This window comes from Heteronotia binoei, chromosome 4 (genome assembly GCF_032191835.1).
Source record: "Heteronotia binoei isolate CCM8104 ecotype False Entrance Well chromosome 4, APGP_CSIRO_Hbin_v1, whole genome shotgun sequence".
Classification (NCBI taxonomy): domain Eukaryota; kingdom Metazoa; phylum Chordata; class Lepidosauria; order Squamata; family Gekkonidae; genus Heteronotia; species Heteronotia binoei.
Window position 1 is genome coordinate 31330065 of NC_083226.1, and position 15770 is coordinate 31345834.

Sequence of the window (15770 nt, forward strand, 5' to 3'; positions counted from 1 at the left end):
GGACAGCTCCCTGTTGAGCAGCTTTCAGATCCACTTTGGAAAGAAATTTGGCCACTCATGTAAGCAGACCCAGCCCTGTGCTTAGTCATACTTTATAGAGAATCACCAAATTTCATAATCCAAAAAAAAAAAAAAATCATAAACCCATCTATGTGTCCTTTGTAAAACTGAGATCTCATCTAACTGACTTGATTTAGCATTTTTAAATTCTACTTCAATAATTTATCCCTTCTGTTTTGCAGTGTTTGAGACCAGCAATACTTAACATCCAAGAAATGTGTTATAGAATCAGTGACCTGGCATTTTGTCAAATTGAAAAGGGTTACTTATACACACTGGCAGAATTCAAAGGCACTCAAATTGCGCAGCTAGAAGATGTGAGTAGGTTTTGGTGGCTTGATGTAAAAGTCTGAGCTATATGTGTGTGTGTACATATGTATATATATATTGAAGATCTTGTATCAATTATTTTCTATACCATAAATTTCAGGTGGCATCACGGCTGTCAGAATTCAGAGAATTAGCTAAAGAAGTGGTCAGAAGTGCTTGTCGAACTGCGTTGCTTGAGTCTGGTTTTACCCCTGATGATTACTTCTATGCAATCGAAAGTACAGGTAGAAAACTGACCTTTTGAAAATGATTCAAGAAAATTTGTATTTTTAACCTGGACCTTTACACTGAACCACTGACAAATTCTGGTGATTGCATCATTCTGCCTGCTATTGCAGGAGACTGGAATATGTAATGTTTGGATTAAAAGTGAATATATTATGGCTCTTTTTCTAAGTATACTTACAGCAAAAGTATTTTTCTACAAAACAAATATACAGTATAACAACACATTTAAGTTTTTTCTTGGTATTATGCATTATATTGTGTTTTGTGACAAAACCCAGCAATTTTGCTTTTAATCCCCGTGTGAAATTAGTAATTATTTTAACCAAAGTTGTATTTATCTTAATACTTGCAACAATTTCAGTAATATGCACCTCTGCTTTCCTCAGAACAGGTAACAGTGGTAACAAGATTAGCGAGTGCAAATGTCCTTATTCCTCATGTTGAAAAGGATCCATATAGTGAACAACCTGAAAAAATGACATATACAGAACAAGCCAGCAAAAGAGCTCAGTGTATAAGGTTGACATGGTTAGTAACAAGAGTTCATTTTAGTAAATCTAACAATATTTTTCTCATATTATTTAGGAAAAGTACATATTCAGGAATAGTACAGTCTGCCTTAAGTCCTTGTGAAGAAAGGCTGACTATAAAGAAATTAATAATTCTAACTTGCTGCTTCCTAGCTGGCCCACTGGCCAGATAATCAGCAGCAGCTTGGGATGATGGCCAAGCCAATACCAACCATTTGGTAGGTGGGATCTAGCTTGGGACAGAAAACATGTCCTGTGTACTTTAAACTCCAAGCCACTGCAGATGACTGCAATGGCTAGGTGTCGGCATCCAAAGCCAACACGAAACACACTGCCCTGTTCCCCCCCACCCCCAGCTAGGTAATCTGCAGTGGCTTGAATTAGAACACTGATTTTTTTTCCCCTGACACACCTGAGTATGCACCAACATCACCTTTCCAGTTTTGATTCCCTCTCCCCATTTTTTTAAGTTTTCAAATTTTTCTTAACTTTTTTCCTGAAATAATGATATATCTAATTACGAAACTGGGCCCTGTGCAGATAGGGAAACTCAAAGACTAGGGCCAGGTATATCAAGGGATTTTTCTACAAACTCCAGGACGCCCCTATGTTTTGCAGAAAAACTCACAAAATGATAACACTTTAAGGAAAAGGTGTGTGTGCTTTATATCTGCATCGGAGTTTCCCATTACTTTTTGATGTATGGTATGAAAAAATGGTGTTTTAAATAAGTGGTGCTATCAAACAGTGGCCATAGAGTCAGAAGCACGCTTGTACCCACAAGTTATTTTGTGAATTTTCCTTTCAGGCGTTCTTCACTCTGAATCACAAGACTGTCCTTTAAATGTCTTCAAATGTGTACTTTAAAGAGTGAAGGGAACATTTTAAAAACACAAGAACATTTCAAAAACATTTTCAGTGATCACCTAATGTAGCATACAATGAGGCTGAAGCTATAAATGATGCTAATAACAGTACAATCCTAAACAGAGTTACAGCCTATCTGAATCAATGAAAGCAATTGTCTTAAGTTGTGCTCACGGTGGTTTATGGTGTTCTTCTTAGCATGCAGTTCTGTGGAGCTGCTCTTAGGATCTGGACCAGGCGACATCTAGACAGTCTTTGATGTATAGATTACAGATGTTATTTTCCCCTTAACCCTCATCAAACAGAATGCTTGTCACAGCTCTAACTTGATCGTTACTTCTGGAAAGGTCTTATTGAAGTATTGATAGCGCATCAGGGCTTTTTTTGAGTAGGAACGCACAGGAACACAGTTTTGGCTGGCTTGGCACTGGGGATGTGGCCTAATATGCAAATGAGTACCTGCTGGGCTTTTTCTACACAAAAAGCCCTGAAGTGCATCATAAGGAATGTGTGATAGAAAAACTAAATTCTGTCTCCCCTTCCAGCTTCATTCGTCTTGCGGACTACCTTATAGTCAACACTATGCATGTTTTGACGGTCAAATCTGTTACTACTCTCTTGAATTATCTCACTGATAAGCTGAAAAGGACACCTCCTTCAGAGATCATACAAAAATGGAATATAGAAGAAGAACCGGAAGTTGCAGAAAAGAAGGTAATGCTTATTCAAATAAAACCAAGAGGCTTGAAGTAGTTAGTTCTGCCTGGAAATGTATGATTTTCTGAGTTTTTGAAACCATAGGGATATTGCCCCCCATTTCCCCCTAAAAACATGAAATTGAGGAATCATTGAAATATATGCAATATTTACTTTCCTACCAAATCTAAACTCACTTTGCTTCTTTAACAAAGTACAATGCATAGCTGATAACTTCATATTTACTAAAATGCAAGAGTTGAGTTTTTTCAGTGCATGCCATCAAAAGAAAAAGAGGATATTGTCTTAAATTTGCATATAAGTTGCAGTTATGTTGAATTTTTTTTTAAAAAAAAACCTTTTTGTATATAACATTGGGAGGGGTCGTCTTACATTCAGGGTTGTCTTCCTTTGAGTAAATAATTGTACTAAGTGGCTCATTCACATACTTTAGAAGTCGAAATCCTTTAGTTTCTATAAGCAAAACTGAAATATATCCAGTGCTTGAGAAAGACCTGCACCCTAAGCTACCTTAGAACGTATGTCTTAATTTTTGCTAGCTGAGAGATGGGGAAGAAAGGGAATAAAACTTGAAATTAGAAAATAAGTTTTGTGGTAAAGAAAAGAAAGTATATTATTTGAACAGTTTCATACATTAGCATTACTGGCATAGTTAGATAATCAAGTTTAATTTTATTATATTGAAAAAGCTGAACTATTTAATAAGTTATTATCAAACATGTAGTGTGTTTACAAGTATACGTAGGAATATACATAGAAAAATTCATAGCATTTTTTTTCAGTATGTCCCCAAATTTCTCTGTTCTACTGTTGGAAAAATTGGGGGGAAAGTCCTCAAAAGCAACAGTGTTTCCTTCTTATTTTTCTGTTTGCTTTTCCTTGGGATTTCAAATCTAGTTGTGCCTTTTTCTGTTACATGTTGTGTATAACAAGTAACTGAATTTTTCATATACTTGAAAATGTGTTTCCTTGGAGAAGATATCTATCAGCAGAGACCCAAGATGTATTTTTCTGAAAATGTTCATACTCAATATATTCTGTCCCTGTTTGGAGCAAAAATTTTTTTTTTAAAGTTTTACTTTAAAAATGTTATTTCCAGAGTTTAGCTCTGGCAGCCTGAATAGATGCCATTGAATAGGACTTTTTTTGAGCAGGAAAATACAGGAATGCAGTTCTGACTGGCTTGATGTAGGGGGTGTGGCACAATATGCAAATGAGTTCCTGCTGGGCTTTTTCTGCACAAAAAGCCCTACCATTGAAGCACAATTATGTATTTTGTTTTAAAATACAGAGAGAAGATACATCAAAGCAGTCTATTTCACAACAAATGGCTGTTGTTACTAACATAGCACTTAACAGTTACGCACTTCATGAAAGAGGGGAAAAGGTCTTAACTGTTTATTTATTTATTTGGATTTTTAGCCCTCCCTCCCCTGCACAGAAGGCTCAGGGTTGGTTACAACAAGACAGACAAAGATTTAAAATAGAATTTAATTCATAAAAAAACAATTTCAATACAATATTAATACATACAATTAGAGATGGGCACAGAATGTTGGTTTGCGGTTAGTTTGATTGCCTGTGATTCGTGTGGTTACCTGAACTGGTTCTTGATTTGTTGGTTTGTTTCGTTCAGGTGGTGTAAAACTCACCAGGGTCTTCAGCAGGTTCTTCTCCACCCCCCTCCAAATTTGGTGAAGATTGGATTTGGAATGTCTGAGTTATAGCCCCCCCCCCCCCAAAAGGAGGTGCCACAAGGAAGCTCAGCTTCAGCTGTCACAACAACTAACTCTTCTTTCTTTGTGCAGAAAAGTGAAAGCAGTGGAGTCAGGCTGTCTGCTCCCATAGAGCAGAATGGGAGCTCTGTGGTTGGCTTCCAGAGCTGCCAGTCAAGCTATGGACAACAGCTGTGGGTGTTTCTAGGGCTCCTAGAAGTCCACCCCCAGCATTGCCTAGGAATTGATTGAATCAGCGCCAGGCTGTCTGGGAAAATGAACTGCAAAAAATGAACTGAACAACCCACCAAGGAAAAAAGGCTGTTCATTTTCCAGTTTGAAGATGTCACAAGCAAATGAACTGGTTTGAAACGAACCATGAATTGGCCTGATACGTGCACGAATTGTGATTCATGTATCCGTTCATGCCCATCCCTACATACAATATAAATAAATTGTGCAGTCCACAAGACACCACGTTAGACAGGGTGGAATGGCAGGGAATACAGTATTACAAACTCAGTTAAAGAGGCATGTAATGAAAGAAATAAAATCAGCCAAAGAGAGCCTGCAGAACACACCCAGTAGGTCTTATGACCACATTTAACTGTAAAGGAAGAAGTAGCAAAATGAATATCAGTAGGAAGAGCACTCCAAAGTTAAGATCCAGTCACGGAGAAAGGATGAGCATAAAAAAGAGCCAAAATGAAGAAGAATCAGAACAGCTAGTAAAATGAAAGGGGACAGACAGCTAAGGAAGAACTGAAAGAGAAGACAGTGCAGGGGAATACAGTGATTGAAGGGTGATAAACAATGTAAAATGAAGACAGAAGATAAGCAAAGGTTTATAGAACACAAGAGTGGCATGATCAACATAACAGAAATATGTGCTGTATTGTCTTTAAAATTTTATATTTTCTAGTAAAAATATTTCCACATACATTTTTGCTTCTGTTTGACTTATAACATTTAAACCACAATATCCACACACACACCCCCCACAATTAGATATTTCAGTTCAAGTACTGGTTACTGTTAGGACCCTAACAGTTATGTGAGATACCCTTTAAAAATGTTTGCTAGCCCTGAACTGGATCACCCAGGCAAGCACAATCTCATCAGATCTCGGAAGCTAAGCAGGGCCAGCCCTGGCTAGTATTTGGATGGGAGACCTCCAAGGAATACCAGGGTCATGATGGAGAGGCAGGCAATGACAATGTCCTTTTGTGATTAAGCCCCACTAGGAGTCACCATAAGTCAGCTTGACTTGATGGGGGGGGGGGAATGTTGTTTACTAAACACGTCAGAATAAACATGATATATCACACGATGCTCCATTTAGAGCATTTTAAAATCTGGTTAATTTTTATAAAGCCCTAATTACTGAAAACATCGAGTTGTTACTGAAGCGTTCTCATTTTGAAAAGAAATCGCAGGGACTCTTAAGAAACTCGGGGGGGGGGGAGTGGAGTTTCAAATTATTTAAACCATGATTTAAATAATCAACTTTGGAGTTAAGAACTAAACCATAATTAGTAAAAAAATATCAAACCAAACTGTAGCTTCTTTCGAACTAGGAAGTCTTCAGGTCTCTGTGAAAGAAAAGTTGGTAGGAAATGTGCAAGATATTTGGAATTTAAGCATTCGTGTTCTTTTTCTGATGTGATTTCTTCCTATTCTTTTTTAAAGGTAGGTTCACTGATTTTAGGATCGGAGGATGATGAGCCAAGTGATCCCATGTTTCTTGCAGAGCTGATTTTGGAGATCCATGCGCTGTTATTTGAACCAACAGTGGAGGAATTCCAGGTTTAAGAATTATTTCACTTAAGTTTTCTGTGTGAAAAATAATTCATAATTATGGGTCAAATACCACTGGTAACGCATGTAGGGGCAGGGTTGGCACCTGTGGGCTGAATCAAGCCATTAGTTTAGTATTACTGGATGAACTCTTGGTTGAAGGAGCAGGCAGGATGGCCTGGGATTGAGACAAGAACAGGACTTTTTTGTCTAAGGGAATGTGGCAGAATGGAGTTCCAGAACCTCTTTGTGGAAACAAAATTCTAAAAAAAAATGTAAAAATTCATGAGGGGCACCCGCGTGTTTCTCCTTCATTTCCCTCTTGAGAGTTTTGGCTCATCTTTTTTCCAGAAAAAAAGCCCTGGACAAGACACAGGTGTCAAACTCATTTGTTATGAGGACCAGATCACACATAAATGAGACCTTCTTGGGCCAGGCCATGTGTGTCAGGTACCAGAGATATAATGCCAGGTACTGGAGATATAAACTTTATAAAGGACACAGACAAATACAATTAAAGGGTTTTTTTTAAATTAAAACATGCTTAAAACATTAGCACTCTTGCATTTTTTTTTTATTTAACAGTTTCTGATAACTGACACCTCTTGAGCTTTGTTCTGCTGCTTCAGACCAACACGGTTTTCAGACCAACACGACTGTTTACTATTCTGTTTTCCTTCCTGTCTTATACAAAGCGTTTCATGCACTTTCCTTTTGTATTGCCCAACAGGATGTTATGTCTGAGATTGTGACTCAGTTTCAGGCGACTGTGTTATCTGTCACAAATTTAGTGCCTGATCAATACTTCGATGCTTTCACGCGTCCTGTTATTAACAACAAAATCGAAGAAAAAACTTGTGGTGAAGGACCAAGCTTACCCACAATGTTCAAAGATGATAAACATTTGCAAAATATCATCATCCAAATAAAGGTACAAAATGTGTTTTTTAAAAATGCTTACATTTATGATATTTAGTTCATGTTTTAAATATGAAAATGTTGGTGCCAGTTTCTTGAATCTGGAATGAGCTAGAGGAAGTTTCTGCTGCCATTGTCACTGGAATAGAGAGAGAGGATTGCCTCACCAACTTCAGCTGAACAGGGACAAATAAGGAAGAACACAGTCTTTGTTTAATTGCCTAGCAAAGTTCCTTAGACCGTAAGTATGTAATATAGAGATAAGGTGGCTTGCAAGCTGAGCTTAGTAAGAGCCACAGAAAGAAACACAACTCTTGTGAAAGTAGCTAGCCATCAGGTTTTATTTTCCTTACTAGCTGCATAAAAATGGTAAGAAAGCTTTGCTTGTCAGATTGAAAGCTAAAAATGCTGGGTTGTTTTTCTTAAACCATTTGTGCCTCACCTTTCAATCAAATATACCCCCACACACACACATTAGGTGACTGTGGCCTATTAGTTCCTTAAGTGTGTTTTTAGTTTTATCAAATGTCTGTATAGATATTCTTATTGTCGAGTTGACATAAACTTCCTTGTTTTCATTTCTACTGGTAGGGCATACCTCTCTAGGAACTTTTCCTTTACATGGGTTTGTTTAAAAAGCTTCTACCCTGTCTTTCTTACAGTGGGACTTAAGGTGGTGGTGTAGGACATAGCAGGAATAGCTTATGCAGCCTGCATCCCATCACAGGGCTTTACTTCCAGAAACAGAAAAAAACACTGTCTCGTTAATTTAAGGAGGTGCTCTGCTTCCTGCAGCATCATTTGTCCAAATATGAGGAACAATATCTTGTATGAGGTTGTGTACTCACTTATGAATAAATCTGTATATAAGTAGAAACACCTGCTTGCTGTTTGATATATTGTGTCTTCACCTTTATTACTCCTGTGTGGATCTTTGTGTACATTTGTAACACAAAATCACACAGATTAACTGGAATAAAGAGACACGATGAAAGTTACTAAGAGTAGATGAAACAGCTACAGAAATACCTGGATGATGCATCTGCTCTTAACCTGTCCTGGTCTGACCTGAGGCATGTCTTTGGAACTGGGACAGCTTTAGTTGCTGCGGGTGGATCATCCTTGCTTGCAGATGGACAAAGGCAGTTCTTCTCTGCTTCTGTTAGATCATCTGGCTGCTTTTGATTCTGTGAATAGTCAGATATTATTAGATAACATGGGTAAATTGATAGGGGTTTCAGAGACCCTCTGATAGTTTTGGTCTTTTTTATTGTCAGAGTGTGTACGAGTCCCATCAAAGATGCAGAATCTTCAGTCTGAAGCTTGAATTGCCAGTGTTCCCCAGGGTTCTGTTCTTTCACCAGCGCTTTTTAACATTTATGTTCATCTATTAAATGGGTTCATCCAGAGCTTTGGAGTTGGGTGTCATCAGTATTCAGATGGCACCTTGCTGCATCTTTGATTAACTAAGCCCCCAGAAGGAGCTATATCAATCTTAGGCCTGCTTCTGAATGCTGTGGTCAAGTGGATAAGGGTGAAAACCTGAAACTAAATCTAGAAAAGAAAAAAAAAAGAAGCGATGTTCCTTGGGAAGCTGGTGTCTTGGCAAGGATTGATGTGCCTGTTGTAGAGGGGGAAGGGCAGCTATTCCTAACAGAGCAAGTGTAGAATGTGGGGATGCTCAGAGACTTAGCCTTGCTGATGAAAAAGCAGGTTGAACTTATGAACATATGAAGCTGCCTTATACCGAATCAGACCCTTGGTCCATCAAAGTCAGTATTGTCTACTAAGACTAGCAGCGGCTCTCCAGGGTCTCAAGCTGAGGTTTTTCACACCTATTTGCCTGGACCCTTTTTTGGAGATGCCAGGGATTGAACCTGGGACCTTCTGCTTACCAAGCAGATGCTCTACCACTGAGCCACCGTCCCTCCCCAAAGTTACAGCAGTTACTAGGAACAAGGTTTTTTTAAAATTTCTTATTTATAAAATGGCATTCCTTCTGGACTCAGCTAATCTGGCCACAATGCTCCAATCCTTCTAAAGCAGAGGTATCAAACTCATTTGTTATGAGGGACGGATCTGACATAAATGTCACTTTGTTTGGCCAGGCCATGTGTGCCATAAAATGTAACACAAGTACAGGAGATATAAACTTTATAAAGATGATGTCAGATGCTGAATGGCAATAGAAGGTGTGATTGAATTAGGTGTGGTATGCAGAGGGATAGTAGGTGTGGAGATATCAGCATTGGTAATGAGACAGAAAACCTAGGTCTTAGTTCAGTCCAGGAGAAATAAGCCTGAAAAAGTGAGCAGTGACTCCTGGAAGCACATAGCCTACTACAAGTTTTGTTAATCTTTAAGGTGCTGTTGGACTCTTACTCTTTCTATTGGTATTAGAAACTACAACATTCAAAAACCAATAGGGGAACATTTTAACCCTCCAGGACATTCAGTTACTGCCCTAAGAGTAGCAGTTCTCTTACAAAGGAATTTCAAAGGAAGATTAGAGTGAGACAGCTAAATTGCAGCTAATAAATTCAAGACATTGCATCCTCCTGGACTGAATTGAGACCTAGGTTTCATCTTTCATTACCAATGCCCGCTATTGTCATTTGGCATCTGAAGTCACTTCACTCTCTAAGATATAAGGACAGATAGACTCACATTCTAGCTGTATCTGAAAAAGTGAGAGTGACTCAAGGAAAGCTCATGCCCTGCCACAAATTTTGTTAGTCGAGTTGCTACTGGACTCTTGCTCCCTTCCACTAATAAAGAATGCAAGGTGGGCTCTTAGGTTTCTCCCCCCCCCCATCTGTTAAAGCTGGAAAAGGGGATCTCTCCAAGTGCCATAGAACTTCCCCTCCTCTCTTGCTCTTTCTTCCCTCCCCCCTCCCTCCCACTCTTTGAAGAAGTGTGCAGGCACCCAAAAGCTTATACCTGGAATAAAACATTGTTGCTGGTCTTTTTAAAAGTGCTCTGGGACTCTCTCTGGCTCTTTCCTTCCCCCTCGCTCCACAGAGGAGGGGAGAAGCTCTCAGCCAATTGAGGGAAGGGAGGCTTGGCTTTCTTTCTCTCCCGTGTGAAGCAGCAAATAGGAGAGACTGGGCAAAAGCCAGCTCCGATGCTGAAAACAGGAAGGAGGAACAAGAAGTAGGAAGCAGCAGACCTAACTGGAGTCTGCTCATGAGCCTGCAAGGGCTGGATGTGGCCCATGGACCATATGTTTGACACCTCCATTCTAGAACTTCTAGACTAGATTACTGTAATGTGCTGTATATGGGGCAGCACTTTCAGGAACATAGGAGAAGCCATGTTGGATCAGGCCAATGGCCCATGCAGTCCAACACTCTGTGTCACATAGTGGCCAACCCCCCCCCCCAAGTGCCATCAGGAGGTTCACAAGTGGATCCAGAAGTCCTTCCACTTTGCCCGCCCCCCAAGCACCAAGAATACAGAGCATCACTGCCCCAGACAGTTCCAGTAATATACTGTGGCTAATAGCCATTGATGGACCTCAGCTCCATATTTTTATCCAATCCCCTCTTGAAGCTGGCTATGCTTGTAGCCACCACCACCTCTTGTGGCAGTGAATTCCACATGTTAATCACCCTTTGGATGAAGAAATACTTCCTTTTATCTGTTTTAACCCTACTGCTCAGCAATTTCATTGAATGCCCACGAGTTCTTGTATTGTAAGAAAGGGAGAAAAGTACTTCTTTCTCTACTTTCTCCATCCCATGCATTATCTTGTAAACTTCTATCATGTCACTTTCAGGTGATTCATAATGTGTTACTCCATCTATTGATTGAGACCTATCACTGTGTGCATACTGTGCCAATATTAGAATAGCAACATTGTCTATCAGCATATTTCTGGACTCAATTCGGAGTGTTGGTTCTTAATTTAAAGCTCTTCATGGCCTGAGGCCCACATACTTGCCTCTTCCTTTACAAACTCTTGTGCCAACTCTGCTTAGCACAGCAATTTCCTCTTACAGTGTCCTCCTGGCAGTAAATAAGGACTAGTGCTACTTGCTCAAGAGTTTTTTCTGTTGTTTCACCTGTCCTAACGAACAGGCTCTCAGACACTGTGCAGAGGGCTCCATCATCACCAGCCTTTGGAAAGGTTTGTAAGGCTGTGTCTTTTGAAAGAGTTCTTCTCTGAGGTATTTTTTACATTTAAAATTGTTTGATAGAGTGGTCTGTTGGGAGCGTTTCTATTTTATGGAGAGCTACTTAGTAGCATGTCTTGTTTGCTCCATGGATTTGTGTCATGGTTTGACTTTTTTGGATTGACACTGCATGGTAATTTTTCTCAGGCTTGATGTTAGTTTGCCGCGCAGGTTAGATTTTATCGTGGTCTGTTTTATTGCCTGCTGTTGTAAGCGGCCCTGAACTTCAGAGAATTGTGAGGTGAATAAATAAAAAGAAATTATATAGGGGGAATGGCAATTGTATGGATGTATCTAAGATTATTATAATTTAACATGTTATTATTTAGGAGACAATCTCATTGGCATTTGAAGCAGCCAACCTATATGCCACTACTTTTGAGCAGTTCCGATCATTTTTCAAAGAAAACGAAAGCCTCGATTTGGTTGCGCTGAAGCAGGAAGAACCTGGTAAATGTTGTTATTTTATTGTTACCAGTCAGTAGATAATATAAGTTGTATGATACAAGGTTGCATTACTCCAGGATGGATCCAATTTTTGTTGAAGCCCCCCCCCCCCCTTTGACATTGACTTGCTAGCAAACCACCACAAACAGGGTGGAGTTTATAATAAGGATCTTTGCTGTGAACCCTTTTCCCTCTTGTCCTTCAAAAATGACTGTTGAGAATGATGTGTAATGGGGCAGGGGTGATGGAACCTGAAAGGGGTGTGTGTGCATTTTCCCCTTCTTGTAAATATGAAGTAAGAGCTCCCAGAAGAGGTAATTAAAAATATAAGTTACAAGCAAAACTTTACCTTGTGCAAAAATTTGCAACATAACCAACTCTTCTAACTTCCTGGGAAAAAAGGATGCCGAGAAGGTTGGGGCCACTACAGAGGTAGACCATACTTTGATTTAACTTGACAGAAAGCTGGAATTGTCAGCAGTCCTCACAGGTTGAACCTTTGGTGATTGGGCTCACATCGAGGACTCAGACATTATTGTGCCGCCTCACTTTGTCTCTGACTGTGCAGGGAAAGAAGAAGGAGTTTAACCCTTTAACCTCTTGAAATGGTTTGAAAATTGCTGCTTTAAACCTCCCTGAGCCCGCTTGTGGGATAGGGTGGGATATAAATCCAAAAATTAAATTAAAGGTCTCCTATCCAAGGTCTCCCACCAGAGTTGTGATTCAGAGGCAGGGAATAGCAAACCATCTCTGAACATCTCTTGCCTAGAAAACCATATGAGGTTGCCATAAGTTAGCTGTGACTTGATGTCAAAAAACAACATGTCTAGTGTACAACAATAGCAGTGCAGTCCTGTGCAGAGTTACTCCTATCTAAGCCAGTTGAGTTTACATTGGAGTCACTCTGTGATGAATTGCAGTGTAAGTGCTGTAACTGGAATACAGACTTTTCCTGATGGACTCATTCATTGCATTTTTAGTTCTACTTTTCCTTCTCTATCCACTCCCCTGTATCTTGGAACAGGTAGATTAGACTGACCAGGCTTCCATTAGTAACCAAACCACTACATCATATTGCTTCTCTAACAAAAAAAAAAGAAAAGAAAGTATTTCATTTATGTTTTTTTCTTTGAAAATAGCATATGCTGGGAAGATTGTCTACTGAGACATTTGCACACAGTTGATAACTATAGTTCTCATTCTGAATAATACATACAGATGTTAAATTCTTTGCTGAACAACTGGAGAAGTATCACAAGCAACACAAAGAAGCAATGGCCATAAAGCAGAAGAGAAATCTAGGGTTGCTTCTCATAGATGCTAAAAAATTGAAAGACAAACTGATTCCATCACCAAAGCGCTGTTTGGGGGTAAATCCGTTCATATTATTATTTTTTTTTTTTTAAATCTTGATTTGTTTAAGGCAGATTACTACAATGGGTGTAATAGGTTAAGGCAGGGAGACATACTCAGCCTTGCTCTTTGACCTACCAGCTGAGACCACCAACCTGTGAAGGGAAGCTCTGGCTGGGTAGATGGGCAGCAGTTAGGCAGAGGAGGTACCTTTGTGATATAGTGTGTGTATGTATGTGTGTGTGTGGGGGGTTAATGCAAGGGGAAGAAGGGTCATCATTAGCATGACAAAGAAAGTGTGACTATTACAACTCAGGAGGCTTTAGTAATAGGTCTACAGGGAGCCAGTCTATACCATTGTACTGCTTTTAAAATTTTGTTTTAATTTGTACTGTTAAGTTGATGTTGCTGCTTCGCAAAAGGCAGTAGCAAATACTTCTAGCCCTTGAGTTACCACGTTTTGTGTTTTAGCTTTGCCACTTTCACCTCTGCGATGACAACCGTAAAGCAATGCCTACATGATATGAGGGGATGTGCATAAGCTATTAGAAGATATTTTGCAATATTGTTAGTGATATATGGTGAAATAGTTTCTTCTTCTTTGTTAAATGGAATGTCCTGAACATTAAAAATGGCAGAAGACGCAGTACATGTTCAGTAGTCTTGACTAAGAAGCAGACTTATGTAATTAACAGCACAATGTAAGCAAAGTGGCTCTCTGACTGCAGCAGATTTAGAAGGGTGTAACTTTGCAGAGGATTGCATTGTAAGCATTATAAACCACACATCGAAACTAGCTTCCCCCCCTTGAATTTTTCTAATGCACTCTATGCCATTTAATGTCTGCCTTTGCCTTTTTAGGTTATCAATGAAATGCTTCCCATAATTGCAAAGAAAAAAGTGGCTGCCATTCTAGCTGAGGTCCAAGATGCCAAATTTAAACTTGAGTTTCTGCCAACTACCACTATAGAATATGTGGCTACCTTGACTTTCCTGGATGAAATCCAAGACAGGGTATGTTCTCTATACATCTGTTAAGTAGCTTTGAATGTCTTAGCAAAATGCTTGCCACTTCCATCTGTGTAAGAGAAGTTAGAGAACCAGGCTTTCTTTGTTTTTGAACTTCCCTTGTCTTGCCTTCTTCCTGCCAATAGCTTATGAGGTATACTTGTATTCTTTTGAAGCAAGAATGCAAGAAGAGCCAAGCTGGAGCAGATGAAAAAGCTCATATAGTCCAGCTTTCCATTTCCAGCAGTGGCCTGCTGTATAACCCCAGGAAGCGTACAGACAGATTAATGCCACCCTCTGTGCCACTTGCATCAGGTCACCAAACCTCTATGCAGAAAGTCAGCATAATGTGGACATGTCTTGATGATGGAGACAAGCTGGGGAAAAGAACAGTGGGCACCATCCTCTTGCTCTGTGGCCTGTTGGCCTTCCTCGCTTCCCTGTTATCTAAAAAAAAGAGTTGCGAGAGGGGAACAGTGCTTTGTCATCCCCCCTTTCCATTGCTGGGGAAGAGAGAAGGGAGGACAGCTGAAATTGTCCCATGCCTTCCACAGATCTTGTAGCCTAGCTAATTGATGGGCGTATTTGCTAGTAAATATAATTTTAAAAATCTGCTTTTGTTTAAATCAGAAATGTTAAAAATTTTCCAATGCCTATTCATTGTGCTCCAAAATGTCCATCTTTAAATAATTTCTTTAGTGATTTTGATCCCATAATCTTGATGGGCAAAAGTATTTGTGAAAAGAAGTCTTGCATTGTTGCGGGTACATGAAGGCCTGTCCAAAGGTCAGGAGTAGAAGGCTTCAATCGTGTGCCATCATCCAGTGCTTTATTTTTCCATGTCAGAGCGACTGGCAACCACACAGGACAGCAACATTATGGTAGAGGCTGGAACAACTCACTGTCCATGGTAGTGAACCACCGAATTTGAATCAAGTTTTCCTCTCAATGGCATAGTCTTACTTTTTTCCCCTCTGCATTGCACCAGCCTGGATTCAGTCTAATCACATTAAGAGGATAGCTTAAAGTTAATAATTGCCTTTTCTATAGATAGGTAGGCAGAATTGTCTTTTTTGTGTCTTTTTAAACAAATTGGAGATAATTACGTGTCAGTTTTTACTTTTTTTACATTTAATACTATATATTATGGCAATTAAGAGAACCAATGGTATTGGCCTTGGCATTAGGTTTTCAAAATAAATAAAAGTATAATGGATTTTTGCATACCTCCAGATTGAAACCCTTGAGGATGAATCAAAAATAGTGACAAAGATGTATCAGCTTATTGAACTGTATGCAATACCAGCTCCTCCTGAAGATTTTGCTTTGTTTGCAACCTTGAAACCATCCATTGTGACTGTTCGCAATGCGATCGACAAATCCGTGGGTGAACGAGATTCCAGCATCGTTAAATTCTGTCAACTTTTAGACCAAGATGTTCATGAACTAAACGAAGAGGTTAAAGACGTGAAGCGTCAAGCTGAGGTATGGGAATAATAAATCTTTTCCCTTCATGGAAAGAATCTGCTACGGAGTTTGCCGTTACAACAGCATTACAGATTTCTGTTGCTGTTCTGATATTGGTGATTGCCCTGCTAGAGAGCAAAGGTGTACAACAACCAATG

At 39.5% G+C, this 15770-nt stretch overlaps 1 protein-coding gene across 1 annotated transcript in view; it reads left to right on the top strand.

Annotated features, from left to right (window-relative positions):
• DNAH6 (dynein axonemal heavy chain 6) overlaps positions 1-15770 on the top strand; it is a 239754-nt gene that overhangs the window by 8135 nt on the left and 215849 nt on the right. The window contains 10 exon segments of the mRNA XM_060237063.1: positions 243-398; positions 401-614; positions 1005-1146; positions 2561-2729; positions 6137-6253; positions 6975-7175; positions 11667-11787; positions 13003-13154; positions 13999-14151; positions 15379-15630. Coding sequence (XP_060093046.1) covers positions 243-398; positions 401-614; positions 1005-1146; positions 2561-2729; positions 6137-6253; positions 6975-7175; positions 11667-11787; positions 13003-13154; positions 13999-14151; positions 15379-15630 — 1677 coding nt within the window.